General features: G+C 39.6%; 1 protein-coding gene across 4 annotated transcripts in view; it reads right to left on the bottom strand.

Moving 5' to 3' along the window:
• The window catches only part of LOC149224968 (putative protein phosphatase 2C 55), a 64900-nt gene extending 44826 nt beyond the window's left edge, over positions 1 to 20074 (bottom strand). Inside the window, exons 1-3 of one of the 4 annotated variants that reach the window (XM_089386369.1) lie at positions 19879 to 20074; positions 19154 to 19271; positions 18107 to 19053 (exon numbers count right to left, since the gene is read on the bottom strand). In XM_089386369.1, the coding sequence (XP_089242495.1) occupies positions 18107 to 18957 (851 nt within the window). In that variant the 5' untranslated portion in view covers positions 18958 to 19053; positions 19154 to 19271; positions 19879 to 20074. Of the gene's footprint in view, positions 1 to 18106; positions 19272 to 19878 lie in introns of all 4 variants that reach the window. The other 3 variants (XM_089386370.1, XM_089386367.1, XM_089386368.1) reach the window with 3 other exon arrangements.
• Between the last annotated feature and the right edge of the window lie 3173 nt (positions 20075 to 23247).

The following is a 23247-nucleotide window of genomic DNA, read 5'->3' as shown; positions in this document are numbered from 1 at the left end:
GCGAGGACAAAGTTTTGTTAAAATATGCAACTAGGGCCAAATTCCACTTTGGACAGCTCATTTGTAGAAGATGATTATTAGATTGAATTCCTCTTTTTGAGAGGACCAAAATCGAGCTAAAAATCACTAAATTTGGACAAGGAGAAATATGTTTTTGAAGTCAAGCCCGCACATGTGCAATTTGTCAAAGTTGCCTTGGGGTCAAGTTGGACAAATTGACCCTCTTCCATCACATATAAATAGAAGAGACCTCCAACCTCATTTGGCACATTCACAACACATCATTCTTCTCTCTCCTCATCTGATTGGGTCGTACAAATTACAGGCAACATGTTTCATCTCACACATGCGAGCTTTTGGAGGATAGTTTGACTGGGCATTGACTTTTTGTTTCAGCCAAATTTGACCAACATTGATGAGGCTCCTTTGACATGTTTTGACTGAGATTTTTGGAGGATTAATTATGTTTGACCAAGCCGCATTTATTGGCACAATTTACAAGGATTTCTAGGACAGTTGACATGCGTTGACCGCGAGCTCGAAGTGATTGTTTGAACACAGAGTTGATCTTTTATTTGACTGGGTTTGACCGCTCCAAAGTTGACTGATTTTGATACGGTTTGACCTCCAAAGAAGGTCGAGCTACTCTGACTTTGACCAAGCTCAAGAGGGATTGTTTTGTTGTTGCATTGACCAATGGTTAAGGCTATTTGACTATTGTTGATTGAGAGGAGGATTGCAGATTTTGATTGGGCTATTTATTTGTCTAAGGGCAATGGCATTAGATCATCTATCATTGTGCATTATTGGAATCAATGTTGCACGAAGCGCCCCCCCCCCCCCACGGTTCCAAGCCCCGAAGCGCGTCTCGTACGGAAGCGCCTAGGAAGCTTGGCCGGAAGCGCACTTTCGAAATTCGGAAGCGCCGCTTCTGAATTTTTTGCCGCTCCCTGAAAATTCGGAAACGTGGCACGGAAGCGCCGAAGCGCGCTTCGTACGGCGCTTCGGGCGTCGGAAGCGTGGCGCTTCGAAGGAGGAAGCATACGCTTCCCGTACGCTTCCAAAAAAGCGTTTAGAAAATCGTTTTTTTTTTCAATTTTTTTTTTAATTTTAGGTGAGTTTGCTTGTTGGGGGTGGGTCCACCTTGGGTTAGGGTGACGAATGAAGGCAAAAGAAATATAAATATAGCAGATGCCCCCTCATGGTAATGTTAAATTCATAAAGTAAAAGTGACATTCTCCTTTATTTTTCATTTTCATCATTTTACTTAAATTTTTAACATTACCATGAAATGACTCAGGATGTTTGAGAGTGGTTCCAGCCTCATTAGACTTCATATGGAGAAAATAGAATTTCATATCCTATTCAACAGACTTAACAGTTTTCAGGAATTCGGGATCAATGGGATTGTGGCATTTCATTAGATTATATCAAGTATGAAGGTATCTGATTAGCATTTAATCAAGAGCACCAAACCCTATATATACCCTAGTGTTGGTGGGGTTAATTGTTGAACTCCTTTGTCACGCGGCACGCCCTTAGCAAAAAATTACCTTTCAATCAAGTCAAAATCATCGATCAAGCATGTTAAGCTTTTTCTACCATATTTTAAGTCTTGAATTAGGTAGGTAGTTTGATCAAAATTGAGCAATGTTGACTAATATCCCTAGACAATCGAGGTAGAGGCAAAGGCTAGACAAGAGGAGAAGAATCTAAATTCTAGATGGTTGATGCATCTAAATGGTTGATGCTCGAATAATTAATCATTAATGTACAATGGATGTTATATCTATCTTGATTTATGCAAAAATATGCATGTTTTCATATCTTCTACAATTAATTTGCTATTTGGGATGTTTGTTTTGAGTATAAATGCAAAAAAATATTAAAATATATATATAGCAGACGCTTCCGCGAACGCTTCGCTTCCTAGATTTTTGAAAAATGACGCTTCTGCGTCCCCGCTTCCAAAAAATGCTTCCGCTTCGCCCCCACTTCGTGCAACATTGATTGGACTCTCTCTCTCTCTCTGTTGAACATTTGATATTTGATAATAAGAAGAATTGATCAAGGGTTTCCCCATCTTGGGGTTTTTCCCTAGCTTGAGCCAAATTCTTGTGTTCTCTTGTCTTGGCTTGTCTTTTGCATTTATTGTTTATGTTCTATCTACAATCACTGTCAATGTGAATAATGGTTAATGTGATTGTTATTGAAAATTAAGTGGAATTTATCATCGGGCTAATAAAATGGCATTGAAGTAATTGTTGCAAGCATAAAACATACCATTGTTATCTAAAATTAACAAGTTTCTAGGCCTAGGTGATCAAAAGGTTGAGCATCGTTGGTGGTGGCCTGTATTTGCCTCTCCTGGCCCTTCAGTCGTTGTGTATGTTTCTATGTCAATGAAGGTTTTGGCTTGGGTTATGCTGGTGGATTTGGACTGTATGCTAGAACCTCAGACTTTCAAGTGAGGCGAACTCGCTAGATTTATATGATAATTTCTATTATTCACCTGATCCTTACATGCACTACTACTCTGTTGCTCTCTTAAAGGCGACTTTCGTGCTCCTTCTAGCTTTGGATTGGAGGTTTTAGGATAGAAATCAATCTTAACTTGTCATGGGTGTCATTGACTCTCAGAGTGGAAATTTGGATAGGTTGCTCTAAAGACCCTATTTCTAGGCTATTATTCTAGTTCTCTTTGATATTCAATGTGCTTATGGTGGTTATTGGGTGTTAATTTTAGATAACCATGGTATGTTCTATGCTTGCAACAATTACTTCAATGTCCTTTTATTAGCCCAATGTTAATTTCCACTTAATTTCCAATAGTAATCACATTAACAGTGATTGTAGATAGAACATGGACAATAAATGCAGAAGACAAGCCAAGACAAGAAAACACAAGAATTTGGCTCAAGCCAAGGAAAAACCCCAAGATGGGGAAAACCCTTGATCAATTTTTCTTATTATAAATATCAAATGTTCAACAGAGTACAATAATACAAAGTCAGTCAAAATTGACTTGCCAACTCACTGTCCAAAACAACCCTGTCAAATCTGCAATTCTGCTCTCAGTCAACAACAGTCAAATTAGCCCTAACCAAAACGTCAACAGCAATCAAAGTTTGAACAAATCCTCCCAAAAGAGCTCAGCGAAAATAGAGAGAAACTCAGCCTCTCTTGTTGGTCAAAGTCATCTCAAAACACTCCCAAAACAGTCAGTCAAACTTGGTCAAAGTGTGCACTTCTTACTATAGTCAAACCTGCAATCAATGTTGGCCAACTAGCCCAAAAATCATAATGTGGCCTGTTAGCACTTGAAATTTCACCTCAGGCTGGAAAGGCAAATCTCAAAGCTACATCAAACCATTCAGCCTCGTAGCTAGCCCTACGGGGCAGGAGAAGGCTCTCTTCGGTCAATCTCGGTAAATTTTCAATAGGAAGAGATGACCAATCAAGGTAACACTGATATTAGGCTAGTAAACTGATTTGAAGGTTGATTTGGGGGTTTTTTGGGTTTTTGGTGGCAATTTGAGGAACTGCAATTTAGGGTGCGGGGATTGGACACAGTTTCTGCAGGGGGGTCTTTGGGGCAAGGTAGGAACCTGTATTGATGTCTTTAGCTGAAGTGGATGATTAGGAAGAAAGATAAGAAGGCTAAAGAGAGCAAACAATGGATTTGAATTCTCTTTAGACAGCAGAAAACATAGAAATTAAACAAATTTAAAAGCAGAGCATGGCTAGCATGAATTCTAACTTTATCACTTCATTTGTTTAATATGCAGCAGTATAGAAAGGAAATGAATCACATAACAAAGCTTACAATGACATGAAGAAACACACCATCAACACCTGAGTCCACAAGAATCCCAAAGATGACTGCAAAACCCTGGTCTTCCTTAGCCAAAAATTGCAGAGATACAAGTGAATAATACAATAATAGCTTCTCCCTCAAGAGTCCAACCATGAAAATGAGCATGAAAGTACATAATATAGATGATCTAACCTATTTCCGTGCCTCCATGGGTCGAGCTCACTATCCTAGGAGCTGTTTGAACAACTTCTAAACTAAGCACTACAAAATAGGCAGTCAAAACAACTTGCCTCTAAAAACTTGGAAACCAGTTCATACAGTCAATTTTACCCTTTTACATGAGAGAAACTTCTAGAAGAGTAAAACAAGGGTAAAAGTATCCAAAAAGTGCCACAAGTACAGTCAAAAGGACCACCATCGACCTCAGAAAGTCAAACTGGAGCTAAACTGCAAATTCTGGGCTGAACTGGTCAAATCTGGCACAAATTCCTCAACGGGTCGCGCACATCCTCCTCAACGGGTCGCGCACTTTGGAGCCCTGTTTGGAGGCCTTCCCGGTGTCAGAATGAGGTGCAGGATAGCTCGTTGGAAAGGTCTCTGAGTCTACTTTCCAACCCAACTGGAATTTTTGGATTTGGAGGTCATTTGCCCAGTCAAAAGTCAATTCTCCCAAGACTACTTCTGCAGCTCAAAAAAGGGGCAGAAAGTCAAAATTTGGCTGTAATTTGACCTTTTGGAGGCCCAAAACTTCATGAAAACTCAAATCCATCCATAGACATGTGTAACTTTGCATGACAAATCCAGCAATGCTGAGTTTTCGCAAAACGGAGCTACGATGACAAAGGGTCTCACCGGGGGTGAGACCCGTTGAGAAGCCAAAACATGTAAATTGCCCAAAAATGTCAAAAATGAGCCAAAACTTCAAAAAAAAATTGTGCTTGGTGCTGTGAAGAGGCTAGTGGGTGTCATGATGAGTGAGAGAAGCCTCGGCCAAGATGCGGAGGGGGTTGGTCTTCTTCTTCCTCTTAAGAGTCTCGGTCAACCTTCTTTGGAACATTTTCATCTTTGCTTTACAAACGTGCATTCTAGCCCAATAGTGGTTTTTCATGTTCCTTAGCAGCTTTTTCTCTTGGTTGGCCTTAGCCAACAGCCTCTCCAAGTGGGCATTCTCCTGAATAAGCAATGACTCCCGGTCAACAGGCAATGGGTCACCGGGCCTCCTACGGTTTAGGACTCGGTCACTACGAATCCTCCAAATCTCATCAAGTGCCTTCTCCTCCTCCAGCTGTGTGTTCCGCTGCTCTAGATATGTGATGGTCCATTGGACACCCTCAAGTCTCCGCTGCAAAACATCATTCTCGGCCTTGAGCTGCTGAATGATCTCCTTTGCCTCTTGGCTAGGAGAACTGACCTCAAGATCAATCACCGGATCCTCATGAACCATGGGCTCTTTGCCCCTCTGCAATACCTGTGCTGGCGAAGAAAACGAGACCCCTTCCACCCGCTGTGGAGATAATACTCGCCTAGCTGCTGCAAATAAGGCCCTTGGGCCTTTCTGATAGGTGACCATAGGAGTGGAGCTGACATGTCGGGTGATGGGAGCATCAGGCTGCTGAGATGGTCCTCCCTCCTCATGAATAGCCTCTTGATGTGGCTGAGGTGGCACTGTGAAAAACTCACTGGAGATGAACTCCTCCCATGGGATACCCTGCTGAGTCAACTGATGAGAGACTATAAGCTGGATCAAACCATAGTGACAAAGGCTCCTGTACTGCTGGGTCGGGGTCTTCCTCTGCAACATGGGCACCATCCTCTGAAGGTTCTGAAACAGGAAGACCGGGAGGTTCATCATCCTCACCCGGGTGAAATGCATCAACAAGCGAATGTGATATGAAATTATGAATACACCTGTGAAAATCTGCCCTCACATGTAAAATAATGCATGATAAGTCTCATGAGGGGGGCATACTCACTCCGAAGAAATCTGAATGGGAAAACACCCGTCAACAGTCTCACAAATGATGGCCGGACATAAGGCTCAAAGTGAACAAAATCAAGTAATTTGCGCTTAGGCCACACCTCACCCACATTTGGTATCCCTGTAGCCTCTGAGATCACCTCGGGTGTCAATATGAAATTCACCCCTGCAAGAGTGACATGTCCATCATGGAGGTGTAAGACAAACAAGCGGGCCAACTCTCTATGATGCTGAATCTGAGAGAGCCTCTCACAGAACTGATAGCATGACATATACTGGAAACAATTCAGTGCCCAAGGACAAGCCTGTAACTCTGCCAAAGAAGTAGGCTCCTCCCTCTTATGATGGCCTCCCTTACCTCCTCTACGAGGCCTCCTCTGTTCCTCAATCTCTGTAGATGATGAATGGTCATCACCTTGCTCATAAGTCTCGGTATCTGACATGGTTTTGGAGCAAGGTGGGCAAACTGAAGGACAAATTGAACTGCTGCCTCTGCCTGCAAAAGTACTGAATTCTATGCTGTTCCAAAGGGAAAAAACATGAGGGGAATGTTAGGGGAGGGAACTTCTTAACGAGGAATGGGAATATATGAAAATAACAGGGAATTTTCAAGGGAAACTTTACAAATTGTCATGCATATAGGAACACATTTTAACATTGGGAAATCATTTGCAAAGAACATCTCATATGGGACAAAAACATGTATGATAATGAACATGGAAGGGGCATCATGTATCAATAGGGACATAGGGACACCATACACCAAATTTGCTTATAGGATTTCATGTGTGTCATAAGGCAAATTTTTGCTCTTTTGTTCTTAAGGAGTACATGCACATTGTTTTCACATAGAGGGAAGGTTTTCATGTACAAGGGAATATCAAGGGTATATAGGGGTTATGTACATGCCTCTAGATATACAGCAGCATTTATTTTCACATGAATCTTTCTTTATTTACAAATGTATCTTTTCTTTTTGTTTTATTTTTTGCATGTGTATGGTAGAGGGAATTAGGGCTTTGTGTGCTTGTGAGAGGGGTAGGGTTTATAGCTTAGGGATGGGGGAAAAAGTCAACATTTTATGTACAAATAGTATGGGACAGAGATGCAAGCATGACTATGAATGAAAGAGGAAAAGAGGGAACGGACCAAATGGGACAAAAACACTTGAAACAGTCACAAAACCCTAGCATTTTACAAACATTAGCAAGCAGCCATATTAATCCATTCATTTGCAAATTTAGAAGATGAAATCATAGCATACATCCTTATTTTCACCACCAATATCAACAACCATGCATTAAGAGCCTACCTCGACCGATTGAGCAAATTTGAAGTGGAATGAAGGAATTTGATTGAAGTTTTGGTGGCAGACAGTTGAACGGGTCGCGCACGCTCCCCAACGGGTCGCGCACAGCCCAACGGGTCGCGCCCGTTATAATTTTACACTGCCGGAGTGCGCTGGACGGGTCGCGCACCGCCCAACAGGTCGCGCACAAGCCTGGACGGGTCGCGCACCTGCAAACTGCCCGAAACCGTTGCAATTTCGCCTCCTTCGCCTATCACTCTCTCACAATCTCTCTTGCAAGCTTGAAATGCACAATGAGAGTGAAAGGAGGGAACATTACCTTTTATAATCTCATTTGAAAAAATTTCATCCATAAACTCACTTTATAAAGTCTATTTTGACACTTTTTTAAAACACTGATTTTCTTGGTTTCCTTTATCCTGAAGTTGACTTTTTGAGTGCTTTGACCTGATTCTTTTTGCAGGTAGATCATCTGAAGGACTGTGGCAAGGGGACCAGGGTTGTTGCTGCCTTTTTGAAAACATTTTGGAAATTTATTCTTTTTACAAAAATTATCATGACCTTGGCTTTAAAAACAGGGTTTTTAAATCCAAGGTTAAAAATGAACTGTACATGATGAAAATTTCAAAGGAACATGTTTACCATCCTCCCTCTGTCTTGCTGGTCACTCAAGGACTTTCAGAGACATGACCTTGCTAAGACAACTGACCAAAACCCTAGACCTAGAATTTTGACATTAAGACCAAACAAGAGCAGCTTGACAAACTCAATGACTGATATGACCTGATCCAGCAAAGCCAAGAGGGGTATGAATAGACCAGCTCCTCCATCAGGATTATGGCATGCCTAACGAGATGCAAATTTTGACACTGATGAGACACCTACTAATGCAAATGCAAAGAGCTTTGATCACTGATGGAGGGCTTTCAAGACCGACACTAACATGGCCTACCCAAAAAGAAAATCTCCGATAAAAATCGCAGTCAAAGGAAGTCAACTACACCCAAGTCAACATTGGTCAACATTTGGTCAAACTACAGAAAACTTCCTGATTTCAGCGTCCTGAAATTCGTCCTCCTTTTAGCCATACGTATGAGGAGAACAGTTGCCCAATAAGAAATATGAACTAATTAGATGAAGAGAGAGAAGAATGATGTGTGCAATGATGATGCCAAATGAGGTTGGAGGACACTCTTATTTATGAATCGATGAGGGTCAAAAGACATGTCCCTTGGGCTTCATGAGCCTACATGTTGATGTGGCCGACCTTGACAATTTGCACGTGTGGGCTTCACTTCAAAAACACATTTTTTTCCTTGTCCAAATTTAGTGATCTTTAGATCAATTTTGGTCCTCTTGAAAAGAGGAATTCATTGCAATAATTATCTCCATCTAATAAGCTGTCCAAAGTGGAATTTGGCCCTAGTTGCCAACTTTAACACTCCCTCTAAACTAGGGGGAATTCCCCCTGCCAATACATCCATCATCATGAACAATCTATACATCTAATCTTAACTCCGTTGAACATTGATATAGATAATAAGAACAATCTATTGAGAGCGAGTCACAAGACCTTGCCACTCTCCACAAACAAAAGTCAGTCCACATAACTAGGGGCAGAACCCCAATCGAACTTGCCGCTCTCCACAAACAAAAGTCAATCCACATAACTAGGGGTAGAACCCCAATCGAACTTGATCCCTGATCAAGTTGTTGAACATTATGCATCCTAGACATAGGGGGTACAACAGTACATGATGTGTCTATCTGTAGTGTTCTAGTCTGTATCCTCTTTTCCCAACTCATTGGCGAAATGAGAGGTACTTCCCAAAAGTCCCAAACAACATCAGTAGGATGTATGCTGGGGCATCCGTAGGAGAACCACTAATCTTGCTCATATGCCATACCAGTAAGTGAACCACTCACCCTACACACATGTCAACCATCATAGGGGAAGGTGAACCACTCACCTTATGTTCTCATATATCATCATGGGGGTATCACAGGGGAAGGTGAATCACTCACCCTATGTTCTCATATATCATCATAGGGTATCACAGGGGAAGGTGAACCACTCACCCTATGTTCTCATATATCATCATGGGGTATCACAAGGGAAGGTGAACCAGTCACCTTATGTTTTCATACATCATCATGGGGTATCACAGGGGAAAGTGAATCAGTCACCTTATGTTCCCATATATCATCATGGGGTATCACAGGAGAAGGTGAACCAGTCACCCTATACACAATATACCTATTGGGGAAGCTGAACCACTCACCCTATGGTCGCTCATAGCTCCAAAAAGTACCCAGGCCCCCAAGAACTCCCAGAGTTCAATGTCCAACTTAAACGGGACCCTCATTAGAGGGTCCTTCCATGACTCCAAGTCTCTCTTGAAAGGTTAAGAACTTGGCCTTAACTAAGAGCTTCATGAGGATGTCAGCAACCTACTCAACAGTCCTGGTGTGTTGGAGCCTTAGTGCTCCCTGTTGTACCATATCCTGGATAAAGTGGTACATGATATCAGTATGCTTGGAGCGGTCGTGGAATACGGGATTCTCTGAAAGACGAATCCCAACCTACTCAACAGTCCTGGTGTGTTGGAACCTTAGTGCTCCCCGTTGTACCATATCCTGGATAAAGTGTTACATGATATCAGTATGCTTGGAGCGGTCATGGAATACGGGATTCTCTGAAAGACGAATCCCACTCTGATTATCGCAATAGATAACGATGGTATCCAGCACGTGCTTAAATAGCTCACCGAAGAGCTTCCTCAACCAAACAGCTTCACAACAAGCCATGCTAGTTACAATATATTTAGCCTTGGAAGTGCTTAGAGCAATCGATTTATGCTTCCTACTCATCCAAGAAATCGAAAAAGATCCCAATAAGAAGCAACATCCTAACGTGATCCTTCTATCCACCACAATACCAACCCAGTCAACATCAAAATATCCATGTAGCCTCAAAATCTCGGCAATGTATCTAATCCCATAGTTGATAGTGCCATGAAGATATCTTGAGAGATTTTTTGTAGCAACCCAATGTATGTGTTGAGGCTCAACAATAAGTTGACTCAAAGTATTTACAATGAAGCATATGTCTAGTGGAGAGTTTACCTAGAACATCAAAGCCCCCACAAGTTGTCTGTAGTTAGAAGGGTTTGCCAATTCGGGCCTAGCAACACTTCCACATATCTTCTTGAAGTTTAGTTCCATTGGAGTAGTCACAGAGTTGCAATCCAACATCCCACATCTTTCTAACAACTTCACAATGTATTTTCCTTGAAAAAGGAAAATCTCGCCTGGCTTTTGCCAAACTGCAAGACCTAGGAAATAATGCATCAATTCTAGGTCTTTCATACTAAACTCAGAATTCAACTCCCTCTTGCATTGATATATGAGAGAGTTTGCACCAGTCCGAAAGAGATCACCAACATAAAGGACCTATTGAAAAGTGTAACTAGGTTTGGTCTTCATAATGACATGTAAATATGATTTTATGTAATGAGATGTAAATAAGAAAAATAAAATTATTTTATTGACTTGCTTCATGGGTTTCATGAGCAAGGGATTTTGTTTTTGAGTCAAGACTCCCATTGAGAGTCTTTAGGATTTATGTGTCATCTAGTCATAAAATGTTAGAGTCATTGTCATGTAATGAAGTCATGTTACACTTTGTAAAAGGTCAATCTTGTCTATGTAAAGTATCCTCCAAGAACTTGTCATCTATCCTCTTCAAGTCAGCCTACAAACAATGAAGGAACTCTCTAGAACAAGTCGGCCTACCTCCAACAACCATGTTGGCCTAAAGGACATGTGGTGAGGTGTATATATACACACACTCGTCCTCCATTTGAAAAAAAAGCATCTCGACCTGAATTCGGTAACACAGAAGTGCGAAGAGAAGTGCGAAAAAAGGGTAGAAGTGCGAAGAAAGGAGAAAGAAGTCTCTTCTGGGCAGTGCAAAGATAGGTATCTTTTGAGCAAGACGAAGGAATTTCTTCTGGGCAGCGAAGAAGAGATTCCTCTAGGGCAGCAACAAGGAGGTTTCTTCTAGGATAGCGAAGGAAGGTTTCTTATGGGGCAACAAAGGAAGATTCTTCCAGGTGACCAAAGTAGAGATCTAGAGACCGAGTTTCTTTAGAGGAGACCAACAAAAACCTAGAGACTGAGATTATCTAGAGAAAGCCAAGGAGCAGTATGAAGGATAGAGAGAGAGTTTCTTTAGAAGGAGTCGAGGAGGAGAGCAATTTGAGATCAAGAAAGGTGAGGAAAGGAAGAGGCAGAGCATCAAGGTTAGTGACAAGGATCTTGGGAGGATACTAGAGTCAAGGGTTGTTGTCATGGCCATGGTACTTATCAATTGAAGATCTAGAAGAAGAATTTTGATTGGGTTTTCCTCTCAAGAAGGTGAGAGGTTTTAACTCTGGCTAAGAAGCCTACATATTGTGTCACTTGTTTTTTATTGTATATATTGGTAATTGTCTTGATCAAGAAAACATAATAATAACATAACGAAGAAAAGACTAAGCTAAGAAGTAAAAATACATCACAAGAAATTACCAAGCAGAGAAATATGTTAACTATGAATGCCCTAGATTTCTCAACAGGACCAAATTAGAGGCATGTCCTTTTCAACTTTCAAGTATAGGTTTGGATCAGCATAGCTTCTAGTAAACCCCAGCTTCACTAGATAACTATCAATCCTTTCGTACCAAGCCCTAGGGGCTTTGCTTCAACCCATAGAGTGCTTTCTTTAGCCGGCAAACATGTGTCCTTCTATCTTGTACTTCAAACCCCTGAGGTTGTTCCAAATAGACTTCCTCCTTAAGTGAGCCATGCAAGAAGGCAGTCTTGACGTCCATCTGATGTAGGCTCCAACCTTGGTTGGCAACGAAAACAATAATGGATCAGATAGAGGTATATCAAGCAACTGGTGCAAATATTTCATCATAGTCCACTCCTTCCTTTTGAGAGAAGCCACAAGCTATGAACCTGGCCTTCTATTTTTCAACACTTCCATTAGCTCCATGTTTAATTTTGTAAAGCCATTTAGAGGTGACCACAGACTTGTCCTGGGTCTAGGCACCAAGTCTCAGACAACAATCTTCATGATCGATTCATATTTCTTATTCATCACATCTTTCCATGCTTGGTGTTTTACAGCTTATTCGAACATGCAAGGTTCAGCTTGAACAATAGTACTCATGGCAACCAAGTACCCTTGATACCTATTTGGCTTCTTACTTTCGCAAAGTCTCCCTCTTGGAGCAAAATGTCTTTCAACATCTTCAAGAGTGTCCTTGAGCCATAGAGGTCTTTTCCTTGAGGTAGAGGAAATCCCCAGGAGGTGGATCAATATGATCGATCCATCCATCAATATCATGCATAAGCTCATCCATCGAAGGTTCGTCTTGTTTTTCAACACCATCATCATCATCCTCCCTTGAGATGGGGAGATCTTTGGCTTTCCCGAGAACATTGTCTTCATCAAAGGTAACATCTCAGCTTACTTCCACATCTCTTTGACCAAGTACATATATTTTATATGCCTTTGAATTTTCACTATAGCTGACGAATATACCTTTCTTCCCAGAAGCTTCCAATTTACTCCTTTTCTCTTTAGGCACATGAAAGTATACAGAACAACCAAAGATTCTAAAATGAGAAACATCAGGTTTCTTTCCAATGAACACTTCCTCGGGTGTTTTGAAATCCTAGGCTTGATGCAAGCGCTCTTATTTAGAACATATATGACAATGTTGGTAACTTCTCCCCACAAGAATTTTGGTAGACCTTGATCATAGATCATGGCACCGGTGGCTTCCATAATTGTTCGATTTTTTTTTTCAACAACACCATTCTACTCTAGAGTGTATAGAACAGTTGTCTCCCTCTTAATGTCAGCTTCTCTGCAAAAGTCGTTGAATTCAATTGATTCATATTTGGTTCCATTGTCGATCCTCAACGTCTTGATCTTCTTCCTTATTTGATTCTCCACCAACGCTTTGAAAGAATGAAACCACTTGAACACTTCATCCTTCCTCTTCAAGAAATAGATCCAGGTTTTGCATAAGTAGTCATCCACAAATATTGCATAGTATATGTATCCTCCCAATTAGGTTACAGGCAGGGGAACTAGATAGGGCAAAATGGATCAATTGAATAATATTGTTTATCTTGCTTTCACTAAAAGGAATGGCCCCTTTGTACGTTTCCCAATCGCACAGCCCTAGCAAACTCCTTCATGGTTCATATAGTCGAGCATCATTGTGACCATCTTCCTTACCCCAGGTAAGGCTTTGTAATATAAGTGGGCAAACTGCAAACTTTCAGTGCCATAATTCACATTGAAAAGAAGTATTACTCGCCAAAGCTCCCAAAGGACTTCCACCAACTTGATAGAGACCATCAACCCTAAATCCAAGAGTAAATGCATCTTTAAGGGTTTTATGCCAAATACGTACCTTTCCATCGATGAATGCTACCTTGAAACCTTTGTCTTCCATCGCAGAAATAGACACCAGGTTTTTCTTCAAATCGGGTACATACAACACATCTTGTAGATGAAATGGTTTGACCTTGATTCAAGTGAAGAGTGATAGTACATATCCCTTTCATGAGATAAGTGGCATTATCTCCAAGTATGATCTTTAAATTAGTTTTCTTCTCAACTAAATTTGAGAAGGCCTTCTTGTATCCAGTGAAGTGCCTTGAGGCTCTACTATCAATCAACCAATGATACAAAGTATCTGCAAGAGAGGTAGTAGATAGAGTAGAAATAAGATAGAACTCATCTTGTTTTTCTACAACATTACTTTCATCATACCTGGCATTTCTTGTCCTTTTGGGAGGTCGACCATTTCCATTTGAGCAACTGGAGCATTTCTTTTTGCTTTGTTGTTGAACCTTTTGTTCCTTTGATTGCCATTGTTTTTGTGATTGTTGTTGTTGTTGTCATCATCCCTTGGAAGATTCTTCTTGTGAGGGCACTCTCTAGCATAGTGGTCGAACCTATTACAATTGTAGCATCTTCCTTTTCTTCCTCCTTTGAATCCCTTCTTAGATCCTTGACCCTGTCTCCTTGGACCAGCATCATTCTTCCTTTTCGCATGAGCGAAGAAAGCAGTAGGCTCATTTCCATTAGAGGATTTATCTCTCTCCATCATCCTTGTCTCTTCTTGAATGCATCTAGCCAATAACTCATCGAAACCAAGTAGTTTGTCATTGTTGAGAATAGTGGTGACAAATACATCCCATGGTCTTGAAAGACCTCCAAGTGCAATGAAGATGAGCTCCGTGCCAACAAAAACTTCTCCAATAGATAGCAAATCATTCTTGATTTGAGTTATACTCATGAAGTAGGATTGGATAGACTCCCCTTTATCCATCTTGATATCGTTCAACTTGTTTTTGAGAAAAAGGATTTGATTTGCATTGTTCACTTTGAACACCCTAACCAACTTATCATATATTTCCTTAGAAGTTTCCAAATTAGAAATATAGGCAACTAAATGCTTTTGAATGGAGTCAATCAAAATTTTCTTTACTTTGAACTCACCTTTTCTATACTTCGTTTTCACAGCGACAAGTGTATTTGAAGGAGGCTCCGCCACTTTTCCCTGCACATAGTCCAATACTTCATACTCCTCCAAATTCAAATCCAAAGTCAAGTCCAAAGTCATCTTCCATGCATGATAGTCAGATTGTCATTAAGCTTGTCCTCATACTTGAAGTAAGATGTAGAAGCCATGGAGACTTCTCCAATAATCTTTGTCCAACATATCTCTTAGTGATTGCTTTTCTCTCTCTTACTTGGGCTTTGTCTTCACCTGGGCTTTGATACCATGTTAATTTTGGATAACAATGGTATGTTCTATGCTTGCAACAATTACTTCAATGTTCTTTTATTAGCCCAATGATAATTTCCACTTTATTTCCAATAGCAATCACATTGACAATAACTATAGATAAAACATAGCCAATAAATGCAGAAGACACGCCAAGACAAGAGAACACAAGAATTTGGATCAAACCATGGAAAAACCCCAAGATGAGGAAAACCATTGATCAATTCTTCTTATTATAAATATCAAATGATCAATAGAGAGAGTACAATAATACAAATTCAAAGTCAAAATTGACTTGCCAACATCAATTCTTCTTATTATAAATATCAAATGTTCGATAGAGAGAAAGAGTACAATAATACAAAGTCAAAGTCAAAATTGACTTGCCAACTCACTGTCCAAAACAGCCCTGTCAAATCTGCAATTCTGCTCTTAGTCCTCCAAAAAGAGCTCGGTCAAAAGAAAGAGAAACCCAGCGTCTCTTTCTGGTCAAAGTCAGCTCAAAACAGTCCCAAAACAGTTAGACAAACTTGGTCAAAGTCTGCACTTCTTGCTGCAGTCAACCCTGTGGTCAGCCCTGTGGTCAACAATGGTCAACTAGCCCAGAAATCCTCGGTTTCTGTGCCAAATAATGCGCCCTGCCCAAACAGAAAATCTCCAATAAAAATCAGAGTCAAAGGAGGTCAAATACACCCAAGTCAACATTTGGTCAAACTGCAGAAAACTCCCTGATTTTGGCCTCCTGAAATTCATCCTCCTTTCAGCCACACATGTGAGGAGAACCGCTGCCCAATAAGGTGTACGAACCAATCAGATGAGGAGAGAGAAGAATGATGTGTGAGATGATGATGCCAAATGAGGTTGGAGGACACTCTAATTTATACGAGTCAATGAGGGTCAAAAGACATGTCTCTTGGGCTTCATGATCCTACATGATGATGTGGCTGACCTTGACAATTTGCACATGTGTGGGCTTCACTTCAAAACACACATTTTTTTCCTTGTCCAAATTTAGTGATCTTTAGGTCAATTTTGGTCCTCTTGAAAAAAGGCATTCAATGCAATAATTATCTCAATCTAATGAGCTGTCCAAAGTGGAATTTGGCCCTAGTTTCCAACTTTAACATTGGGCTAGTCTTTGTGTAACACTCTATTTGCTTGTGGGTTTTACCTCTGTGCTCAGGTCAGTGTTTCATCTTGACAGTGGTGGTGCAGACTCTCATGGCTCACAATGAGAACGATTGTTGGTTTGATTATGTTATGAGAACCATGCATCAGGAACTATGTGATATATTGGAGAACATGCAGCGCCTTCAGACCAGAATTCAATAGATGGAGGACGAACTGGATTATATCAGATCGCAGCTGGAGGAGATTCTTTTAAAATGGGAAAATGTTGAGTCAACAGATGGTAAAAATGGCAACAGGGGGGTGATACCCCCAAATGGTTAATTTAGTATTTCGACATGTGCAACAAATTTTGTTTTTTGGTGGATCAGTATTGGCGTATGTATATATGGAATGTTGTATAACCTGTTGGGAAAACCTGTGTCTTAGACTCTTAACTTTTGAAAATGCCTGAGGATATACTGTCTCACTAGATTATGCAGACCACCACTACTAGCATGTTTTTGTATGTACTCAAATGAGCGTTCTGCTCAGCAATTTTAATATAAATACATATTATCGGTTGCTGCTAAAAAGGTACGTGACTCAATAACTAATATAATTTATGTGAGTATTTCTCTGTCTCTCCTCTTTCTTGCATAGTCGAAAATCCCTCATGGTATCATAGCAAAACCCAAGTTGAATCAAATTTGTTCATGGTCATGAATCAAGGGTTCTCAGAAGAGACAGAAGAGTTTGGAATCAAGTCTGTAAGAAAATAAAAATTCTTTGATTTTCTGAGCAAATCATGTTTGATTAAAGCTACTATACAGTAGGGAAAATCTTTAATCCACACAGCAGCCAAGAAGATTAGTTAGCAGCAATTTCAAGCAGCCCACCATCCCAGATGCAGTCAAACTAAAAGAAGACAACAATATTCTAGAAAGCTTATATTTTTCAGAGGAAACCAATTCTCTCAAATTTGAAGTTCTGAAAGCATAAAAGGGGACAAATGTACGTATAATTTACTTTTAGAAGCTAATATTTTTCTTAGTTCCAGAAAGTGAATTTACTCTATCTTCAGAGGTTTCATACTAGTTCTAAAAATGAAGCCCCTCATACTGTGAAACAAGAACAAAGAATTGTAACACTGTCATGGGGCATGGATCCGGACAATGGTTTTAATGAGAATGATACTGAATTGAGCGATGACTACTTATCTTAATTCTTGTTCAGTAACTTACCAATTTAAACTCCACATAAAAGATGTCTTAGAACTGAGCGGTGTTGTCTTGTTGAAGTTTGAACAAGGATGTATTTCGGATTTTGTGATTATCCTTAATTATATGGGAAATGGCGATTGATAATGTATTCAAGGGGGTATTTAAAAAATATAATGTAGCATAACTACCTAAAGTAACGATATTCAATGAGACCAACCCCATTGTATCATGTGACTCGGTGATTACACAAGTCCGTTTGAAATTCTCTCTCATCTGTCTTGTATACTCAAAAATACAACAAGAACCACCATGCTAACTCCAGCCAAGTAAAAAGGCCATAATTGTAAGCTTCAGGCATACAACACAGCAACATGTGGATTTATTCTCAACAATAGTCAATCTTTACCATATATTGCATATAAATACACAAATCGCTTAATAGAATAATTGTATCATACGTTCTAGCTTCCTGTGTGCAATCATTTTCTAGTCTTAATTTCAGAATCAATATCTGCCAAATCAACTCAATAGACATTATACTAACAACATAAAAAGCAGAAAATACATATGCAGTACCTAACATTGGCTAATAAGAAACCAATAGAACACAGTAAAGGTAATACCAGAATGCTTTGCAAGGTCCGAGGAAGATGTATCACAAGATTATTATAACCTGCATTTATCCTTGTAAAAAGTCTTTATTGCAAATTCAAGGCAGTTGGCAAACAGAAACAAACACAAAACACCCATCCAATGGAATCACATAAAAAAGAGCACAGAGACTAAGGTCAAGTAAAGGAAGAAATGACATACTGATCTGAAGCATTAGAAGAGTCATCGAGATTATCATATTTAGCAGAACCATCAAAGGTAATGTCTGGAGATGCCCGAGCAGCTGTATTCAAGAAGGCAGTGAAATTGTGAAATCCCTTTGACTCTGGCCCCCATACCCACCGAAGCCAGCTTCCATTACTAAAAAATTGAAAGCCAAACAAACCATATGCCAAATTCAATCCAACAGGGTTTCTTTTCTCTGGCCTATCCCCGTCCCTCTTGTAATGGTCATTCCCTTGAATACTGCAGTAAGAAGCAACTAGTGAAATCTTGTTCAAATTGGCATCCTTGCGAAGGCCCAATAATTGACTCGATAACTTTGCACCATGAATGCTTTTCAATGATGTACAGAATCCATCCAGATGCCCCGTGCCAGGGTATGTAACTGCCTTAATGCTGTTATCAACTGCCACCTTCCTAGGAAACTTCACTTCTGAAATTGTATTTGGAGAACAATTTGAGGATGATATTGAGCTCTTATCAACAAGAAATAGATGTGTGTGATATTCACAAACCTGCCATGAAGGACCATGGACCGAGGGGATTGAAAACGTCCGGGAAAGAGTTCCTGACATAGAAAGGGTCTTTTTGTGATCAATTGTCTGATCAAACCATCTATTTGATTGATTGAAACGGCCCAAATTGTGCAAGCCTGCAGTTGACGATAAATTATCTATGCCAAAAGAATAGGAAAATGAGATATTTGGCGACTGATTGCCTCCTTTGAGTAAACCCCTTGCAGACTTCTGATGTTCTCGGTGTTTCAAAGTTCTTCGGCAATTTCCTTGGAAAGCAGCTTTCAACCTCAGTAAGTTTTGCGTAGATGGCATTTTAGCCTCGGCTAACTATCTTCTCGGCCTCCAAGAAACAACAGTTCCTTTACGGGGCAAGAGCTCAGGGAACTCTCTCAATAAACCACTTCATGACTTAAACACAAGAACAATCGCTTTGTGAGTCTGTAATTTTTTAAAAAAGCGAGCAAATTCTTCACAATCATAATTCGAATACCAGAAGCTACCGTTATACCCTTTGATCAGTCTTCAATCAATTCTTCCAGCGAAGACTGACATTTGCCTGCACACCAGCAGGAGTTTGATATTAATTACTGCATTGTCATCCTTCTATTTATCGATTTCAAACCCTCCTGCCAACAAAAAGTTTACCCCAATTTAAACGCTCTGGATTAAAAACAAACTCTGTCAATAGAAAAACATACACCTCAATTTCAATAACCCGAATGAAGAAACCCTCCGCCCAATAAAAAAAAATCGCTTCAAGTTTAATGCCGCGTTGAGAAACCCTCACAGCTACAAATTTGACTGGACAGCAATACACCACATGGACGAACCCTCCGCCCAATACAAAAAAATCGCTTCAAGTTTAATGCCGCGTTGAGAAACCCTCACAGCTACAAATTTGACTGGACAGCAATACCCCACATGGACAAACCCTCCCCCAACTATAATTTCACCTTAACTATAGTACCCCTGTTCTCTGAATTGACCCCAAAACACTTCTGCAGACTTTTCAAGCTGCCAGTTTTGGGCAAAATGCACAAAACTTCACCTTAACATTTCAACATTTGAATTCCAGGAAAAATCAAATACAAAATAACTTAGAAGGCACAGTTTTATAATAGACATCTAAATTTTTCCACCCATCGACTCTTGCAGGTTCTAAAATAGAAATGGGCAAAACCCTAATGGTGTTTAGGTAATTTTAAAAAAAGAAACTACTAAAAGATTCAATACCGTTAGATTCAGGGTGCCGATGCCGCTTCTGTACATGTAATCACCATCGAATTCAGGCGGGGAAGATGAATAAATTTGAACACAGAAACCAAGGGTTTGAATACAGAACCGAGACAAAAACCCTTTGAAAGATCAGACCCTTTGTGATTCTACAAAGTTCCTTGATCTTATTCATCCATATTAGCCCCTCTAAAATAGACTATTATTATTTTATTTATGGAAATCGTTGATTTTTCTAATAGTGTTATGTATTATTGGTTTTTTATCGGCAAATTATTGGTTTAGGTTTTTGGGTAATTCGCTCTACTTTACATCAACTGTTCGTTAAGAAGGGCATCTGATCCTTTGTCATTAAACAAAGCTCCTTGATCTTATTCATCCATGTTTAGCCACTCTAAAATAGAGTATTATTATTTTATTTATGGAAATCGTTGATTTTCCTAATAGTGTTATGTTTTTTTATGTTTTTTTATTCAAATTATTGGTTTAGGATTTTGGGTGATTCGCTCTAATTTACATCAACTAGTTCGTTGAAAAGACATCTATGAACGAGTAAATTGGCTTAGCCTTTTATTAAAAAAAAAATGTATATATATATATATAATAATTAATTAACAATTTTTTTTAATTAGCATGAATTAGTAATTAGTTAAAGTAATTTTGACAAGGTTAAAAATTATAGAAAAGTATAATTTGGTTTTCCCATTTACTAAAAATAAATATAAATTAGAAAGCAAAATATATATATGAACATATTAATGTAAGTTTTGAAGGTGATTTGAGACTCAGTGCTCATGTAATTTAGGGTTTCTCTATTTATATCTAGGGTTTTTCACAGTAGGCTTTTCCATCACAATTAAGGCATTTATTTTTTCATAATTCAAAATGGAGGACGAGCTTGTGGATTATTTGGAGGACCCATATGAAGACCTTAAAATTTGGGCACAACTAGACGATATTGCTCATCATTTTCCATTAACACTTGGGCAAAAGGTTCTGACATCCCTGCAACATTTCACATGTATAGGTTATCCTGCAACCTCTTTTCCCTTGTTCACGTGACGAGGTCCTACACTTATATGCCTGGTTGTCTGTCGATTTTCTTCGTTTCCACTTAGCTTGAGGGTCTTTTTTCTCAGTATGATCCACCAGAGTTATCCTTCTTCGAGCCCTTCGTCAAATAGACCCCTGCTAGAGCATTGCTTGTCCGATTCCATGGAGTTGACTCTACCCTCGTGGACCCAACCACCCATCCTTGTTTTGTGTCAGACTTGAATGTTGCCACTTCCTTCCTCCTTTCGTTTTTCTAAACGATATTCTAATGTGGGAGATGCAAAGTGGGGGTTTGTTGCCTACATGTCAGTCATCATCCCTCTAGATGGTAGGGGAGGAGGTTACAAAGCTAAACAAAAAAATGTGTAAAATGTAAAGCAGAGGAGCCAAACCTCTTGTTGGGTGAAGGTGTCAAGCTTAATGACATTTCAAGAATGGAAGAGATTGCGTTGTTTGGACATTTTGCAAGTAAACGAATGGTTATGGTTGTGATACGAAGCTAGATGTCAAAGAACTTCTCCCTAATCCTTGGTTACTCGTTTCGATGTTTAATTATGGCTAAGGGTTGGATGGATGTTGGAAATACTTAGAGGGGGGTGAATCAGTATTCCTTAGCAATTAGCACTTTGAAATCTTTTTAGAGCATTAGTTAATTTTAATTATTATTAATGTTTATGCAGTAATAATAGTAAATAAAAGAACACAATAAACACAAGAATTTTAGGTGGAAAACCCCCTTCGGGTCAAAAACCATCGAACGATTTCTAATAAATTCTTTAATCTTCATCCCCAACTAAAATGAAAGCATCAACTTCCTAGAATTCTAGAAAAGCATTCTTCTCCAGCTCCCACTGGAAGAACACCCCAATGCCCTGATCTCTTCAGTAGTCAACTAAATGGATGCCCTAACATCCTAGACCAACCTACCACTCTATAATGACTGAAAATGAGACAAGAGTGTAGATTCCAGTACCAGGGACAACGATCCACAATACAATATGATTTACAATGATTTTGACCGAACACGCAATCACACTATGACCTGCAACCCAACCATGACATCATCCCAAGAGAGACTCTTATACCTCCCAATAATGCCTTTTCAACTCTAGGCGGATTGACTCTTTTACAATAATGGCTCTTACAATGATGACACTTTTACAAATGACTCTTTTACAACTTTACAATGATGACTCTTGGCCTTGAAACTTCTTCATAATATATGAATGGTTGTCATGTCTTCAAAGGATGTCTCGTTGCAATGCTTCCTTTGATTTGATACTTCTGCTCTTGAATTCTTGCTTGAAGTTGTACTTGAATCTTCTTCTACCTGCATGCAAAATTTGCCCCGCGAAACCAATCCCAAAACAAAACAAAATACCCTTTAACTTACCTCTGCTTGCAAAACACATGTAAGTGCATAATAATGAATAAATACAAATTAAAATTACAATGCGTACCTAAAGTGTGCTTGTCACTTTTGTTGTTGACTTGTTGCAGCAGTAGACAAAGACTCCCACTCTTGATATAGGCATGGACTCTATGCAGGACTATATTCAAAACTGACCTAAAGATATATACAATAAAAACTGATGATAGGCCCTAGATTTGTGATGGACCAAGGTCTAAGTACAACAACAGAGACCATTCTATCAACTATGACAAGACAAGTAACATGAACTTACAACATCATATAGATTTAGCAGACTTGGTGTAGCATCAAGAATATGTAGCATCAAATGTGTAATATTAAGAATAGGACATCTGAAATGTGGTATCAAAACATATAGAGACATAGAGATATAATCGAGACCCTATATGTACTTGCATTGTTCTGCAAAAACATATGTAAGAGATGATACTCATATTTCAAATGTAAACACTAATCATACATACCTTGTTGTAGGAGACTTACCCTTAATTGTTGATGTGTGGTCCTTACTGCAGTGATCCTTGAATGCATGTTTTTTCTTGCCTTCTAGGAGCTCGATATTGAATCTGTTGTATCTATGTAATTTTGGATCTCCAAGGTCTGAAATTTCGTCTTTTGGTGGCCCTTTGAGTCCTCTTTCCAACCCCACAGGTCTGATCAAAATTGGATTCTTCAAGAAAGAGTTATTCCCAATCTCCCACGATGACCTGATTATAGACAGGTTGAGTAGAGCAAACTTGTCCGAAGTGCCGCATGTCACTGTTACGACCTTCGACCCTGAAAACGCTACTCAACAAACTACAATCTGTCCTCTTTCTGTCACTATTTACAAAATTGGAATCCTATGCTCAGAGAGAAAGTTATGACGATTTTCCCAACGTCAC

The sequence above is a fragment of the Pinus tabuliformis genome, chromosome Q, assembly GCF_031772625.1.
Source record: "Pinus tabuliformis cultivar Carrire ecotype Pingquan chromosome Q, CPIR1, whole genome shotgun sequence".
Classification (NCBI taxonomy): domain Eukaryota; kingdom Viridiplantae; phylum Streptophyta; class Pinopsida; order Pinales; family Pinaceae; genus Pinus; species Pinus tabuliformis.
The sequence above is the reverse complement of the archived record's forward strand: the minus strand, read 5'-3'. Positions and strand labels throughout refer to the sequence as shown.